Below are 4,211 nucleotides of genomic sequence, written 5' to 3'. Positions count from 1 at the left end.
ATACTATATTTATGTTTTTTCGTTGTTAACGTATTGAGTGTCATGGAATTCTCGCACTGCGGTAGATGTGAGATTTAGTTGGAGGTATAGGCACAGATTTTACGAGTGGCCCTTTATTTTTATCCAGAGGCACTTTTATATATTTGCGACGTTCATTACATCTTTGCAGAGTTCTCCGCAAACAAATGCCCGCGCTTACACAAAAGCCCTACTGGATCGGTCTCATCGATAAAAAAAGAAAGTGCCAATTCATTTGGGAGGACGGCACACCATTAAGCGACAGTGAGGCAAGATGGTATCCAGGACAGCCGAATAACGTTAATGGCATTGAAGACTGTGTTGGCAGCAGCTCTCGTGACGCTACACTTTGGTATGACTACGATTGCTCAACCAAGGAGTACAACTTGTACGCACTCTGTGAACGTCGAGGTTAAAACATCCGCGTGGCAAATTGGATGCACTACACTATAAACATTGGATCGTATTTGAACAATCCGCGTTTGATTTAGAAGTTCATAATATTGTAATTGGTTGATTATCAAATAAATACTCAAGATTAAGAATGGTGTGAAATTTAAGTTATAAATACTTACTGAGTCGGTACAATTTCCGGCACGAGAACTAAAACCGCAACAGTACAATATAAAAGAAATGTTTGTTATATATATAGTAATGTGGGGTAAGATGGTATACGTCAGCGCATATAAAAATGTATCTATTTGGTTGATAACGTAAATTTGTCATATCATGCCTTTATAAATTGAAAACACTTTGAAGAAATTAAAACACACACAAGTTTAGTATTTGGTGGTACGAAAACTTTACCGAAAAAAATGAAAGGAAAATAAATAAATTCGTACAGTGCGGCGAGCCAGCGTGAAAGAACGTTGATTAAAAGAAATTGTGAAACAGATTACACAGATATAAGTTACGAGGATAAAGTAAGTTACATTCATTTATTCATATTTTTACAATAATACACATACATATACGTAACGACGGAAATTTGTAACATATACGAGCCAAAGAAAATTATGTATAGTAGGGTGGGCTAAGATGGGACATGTTTTCATACTATTTTTTTGTTCCATTTCGTAGTAAATAACAAATACTTGCAGAAATAAATCCTCCGATTCTAAAATGTCGTGGTTAATTTTTTAAACACGGAAAAGGGGATTTAGGTGCTAGCAATACCCTATCTTACCTCACAGTATACTATACATTATAAAATAGAAAAAAAGAGGGTATAAATGTATAAAAATGATCGTGTGAAATAAAAAAACATAAGTTAACGTAAGTTTAATTAAACGTATACTTTCATCAAACGTGTGCTGCATTTAAATATATAGTAGAGTGGAGAAGATGGGACACCTTAGTATTCTATTTTCTAGTCCTATTTGTTAGTAAACAAAGAACATTTAAAGAATTATATACCCGTATTTTCACGACTGTCATAGATCGTTGTTAATTGTTAAAACACGATCAGGATATTCGGATATTACCTGCTAAAGGTGTCCCAACTCCCCCCACCCTAATATGTTCTTAGAATATTTAGATTGAAATTTGTTTTAAATACTTGGTTGTTCCACACTTAACTTCGTGCAGTTTTTTACTTCGGGTTAATTGAACAAAGTTGTACAGCAAACAGTGCACGTGCTGGGGAAATATTGAACATTCCGTAATAGTTTTTTTTTGACTCCAATGGAATAATTCGAATCAACAATCTACTTCGAATGGGGTCCTTTATGGGGTATGCGGTCGGTCGCCAATCTCCATAATATCCCGGTTTTCCGTTGCTCTGTGTGACAGTTTTTGCCTGTCGATAGATAAATTAGTGAATAAACAAACAAAATGGTAGAGTAAAACAGGGGAAGATGGGAAACCCTTTAATTCTATTTTCTCGTCCCATTTGGTAGTAAATTTTTATGAGCACAACGATACTTTAAAGGGCCTAAAAACACCCCAACTTTATGAGCACCATATTGGGGTCAGATTCGCAGTATTTATTAAACAAAATGAAAATCTATGCACGATGTTTGCTATTTTCATTTTGACATTACCGTTGAATTGTAGCTTGATCCGAGCCAAGTGTAGACGTGCAACCGATTTCCAAATACGATGTTTTGTTGGCAGTAATTATATATTACGTCGTACATCGCCTTATCCGCAATATCCACCAATCTACCGCCATTAGCAGTGCAATAATCCGTTGCTTCCGTGAAATTTAAATCCCTTCCAACTGAAGCATCAGGAAACCAAATGATTACATTTTGATAAACAGTTGCTTTGCCTGTAACAGTTAAGATACGAATATATAGTAGGGTGGGGGGAGATATAGGACACCTTTAGCACATAATAAATATCATGATCGTGTTTTAAACAACTAACAACGGTCTATGGGTGTTGTGAGGATACGGTTTTATAATTCTATAATTGGTCCTTGTTTACTACCAATTAGGATGAAAAAATAAGATGAAAAAATGGCCGATCTTCTCCCCACCCTATTATTTATTTATTTCGACGAATCCTTTGTAACAACAATGCGGGAAAAAATGTTGTTTTCCATTTATGTTTGTACCTATATACATGAACCAATCAACAGCTATCATCGTATCCCATTCTGAAACTTGGTCGACTCGCTCTAATTCAACCACAAAGTATCCTCTCTTTATTTCAAGAATGGTCAGGTTGAACTTGTGGGGCAAAGATGGGTTGCTTGGTCTTGCTGTTGCGTAAACATAATCAGGGGCCTTCGGCAAGCACATCATGTAGCCGACATTTATATTTGACTTAACTTTAGTGGAAACTAAAGAGAGTTCAAAACTTCCTTTACTTGTCATTAGTTGATCTGTTGATATATTGTTTATTAATTATATATTAACAACCTAAGCATAATCAACTTACTCGAATCGGCTACGTACAAAACTTGTACAAGAAATGGAATCCAAATATGCTTCATGGTCTTCAATCGTAGTAAACGAAGAATGAAAACACTAGTGTGCTGGAAAACTTGTGCGAGGCACTAACACGATAATTTATCTAGGTTGTGCTTTAAACTTGTTAGTTTTCAGTGACTATAAAACGCTTTTAGTTCCTATTATCTAACACTGAAGTTTGAGTGCGATAAAATAGGATCGTTAAAAACACACAAAATCAGGGCGCTAATACATGACGTAAACTGTACTTATACAAAAAAATGGATATAACTAGCTGTCCTAGAGGAAAGTCGAACTAAATACATCATGCCCTGCTAGTAAAGGGAATATTTAATAATTGTAACATCTTCCAGAATCACAACCCAAATGACAGCAGATATTCTGCTGCAGTTCTGCTTATATAAGCTCTCAGCTTTGTACGGTTTTTATGTTATGCGTTTCACACCTTTTTTTTAATGGGAAACTGGACAACTCGGCGGGTCACAGTTCGGTCGGGCGCTCAAAAACACCGAAATTGAACAGATACTCATTATAATGTGGAAAAATATGCACAAACAAGTAACATATATTTACATTTCAGTGCAGCAGTGACGGTTGCGTCCCTAAAAAAAACTCCAACTATAATATATATAGTACAACGGGGGAAGATGGGACACCTTTAGCACATAATATCTAAATATCCTGCTCTTGTTTTAAACAATAAACAGCGGTTCATGGGAGCCGTGAGAATACAGTTTCATATTTCTTTGAATGTTCTTTGTTTACTACCAAATGGGATGAGAAATGAGAATGAAAAAGGTATCCCATCTTCTCCCACGCTACTATACGTCGTGTTTAATATATCCGCCTATGAGTTAAACGTATGCAACTTTGTAAATAATTTTTGACCTTTTTTCTATAATCCAAACATCTAGTAAACAATTGGTTAAAACAATGAACATTAAATCTGTTCATGTAGACACTCGCCAGCCACGGCACAGCAGTATGGAGCCTATACGATATTATGAGGTTAAAATAACATACCGATCGCCCCAAGAGCTTGCCAGAGCGTCTTGATTCAACTGTAATGTGTTGTTCAACTTAAATAATGAGTTTTAATGTGCAACATTACATTAATTGGTTGACGCGTTTATATCTGCCCATTTATCACATTTACTCAGCTCTATTTAGTTCCGCAAATATAAACATAATGTTGTAGGATAATGGTACGACCACACACGACCGATGGCGGCAACGCTAATTTTCCTAGTAATCAAATGACAAAAAAACATGAAC

The 4,211-nt window shown here is 35.8% G+C and overlaps 1 protein-coding gene across 1 annotated transcript; it reads right to left on the bottom strand.

Moving 5' to 3' along the window:
* Positions 1-1,529: 1,529 nt before the first annotated feature.
* Positions 1,530-3,607, bottom strand: LOC113475538. The gene is made up of 4 exons (XM_026839747.1): positions 2,905-3,607; positions 2,579-2,848; positions 2,061-2,290; positions 1,530-1,816 (listed from the first exon to the last, which is right to left on the bottom strand). Exons 1-4 carry the CDS (start codon positions 2,957-2,959, stop codon positions 1,610-1,612), a joined length of 762 nt encoding a protein of 253 aa, XP_026695548.1. The 5' UTR covers positions 2,960-3,607; the 3' UTR covers positions 1,530-1,609.
* Between the last annotated feature and the right edge of the window lie 604 nt (positions 3,608-4,211).

This window comes from Ciona intestinalis, unplaced genomic scaffold (genome assembly GCF_000224145.3).
Source record: "Ciona intestinalis unplaced genomic scaffold, KH HT000829.1, whole genome shotgun sequence".
NCBI lineage: Eukaryota > Metazoa > Chordata > Ascidiacea > Phlebobranchia > Cionidae > Ciona > Ciona intestinalis.
This window is presented reverse-complemented; position numbering and strand designations above follow the sequence as displayed.

Excerpts from the sequence above, each read along its gene's own strand:
- LOC113475538 (XM_026839747.1), bottom strand. The coding sequence starts at position 2,959 with ATGAAGCATATTTGGATTCCATTTCTTGTACAAGTTTTGTACGTAGCC. Across the intron at positions 2,849-2,904 it reads TTTGTACGTAGCCGATTCGA|ATCAACTAATGACAAGTAAA; the intron begins GTAAGTTGATTA and ends ATATATCAACAG. Across the intron at positions 2,291-2,578 it reads TGATTGGTTCATGTATATAG|GCAAAGCAACTGTTTATCAA; the intron begins GTACAAACATAA and ends TAACTGTTACAG.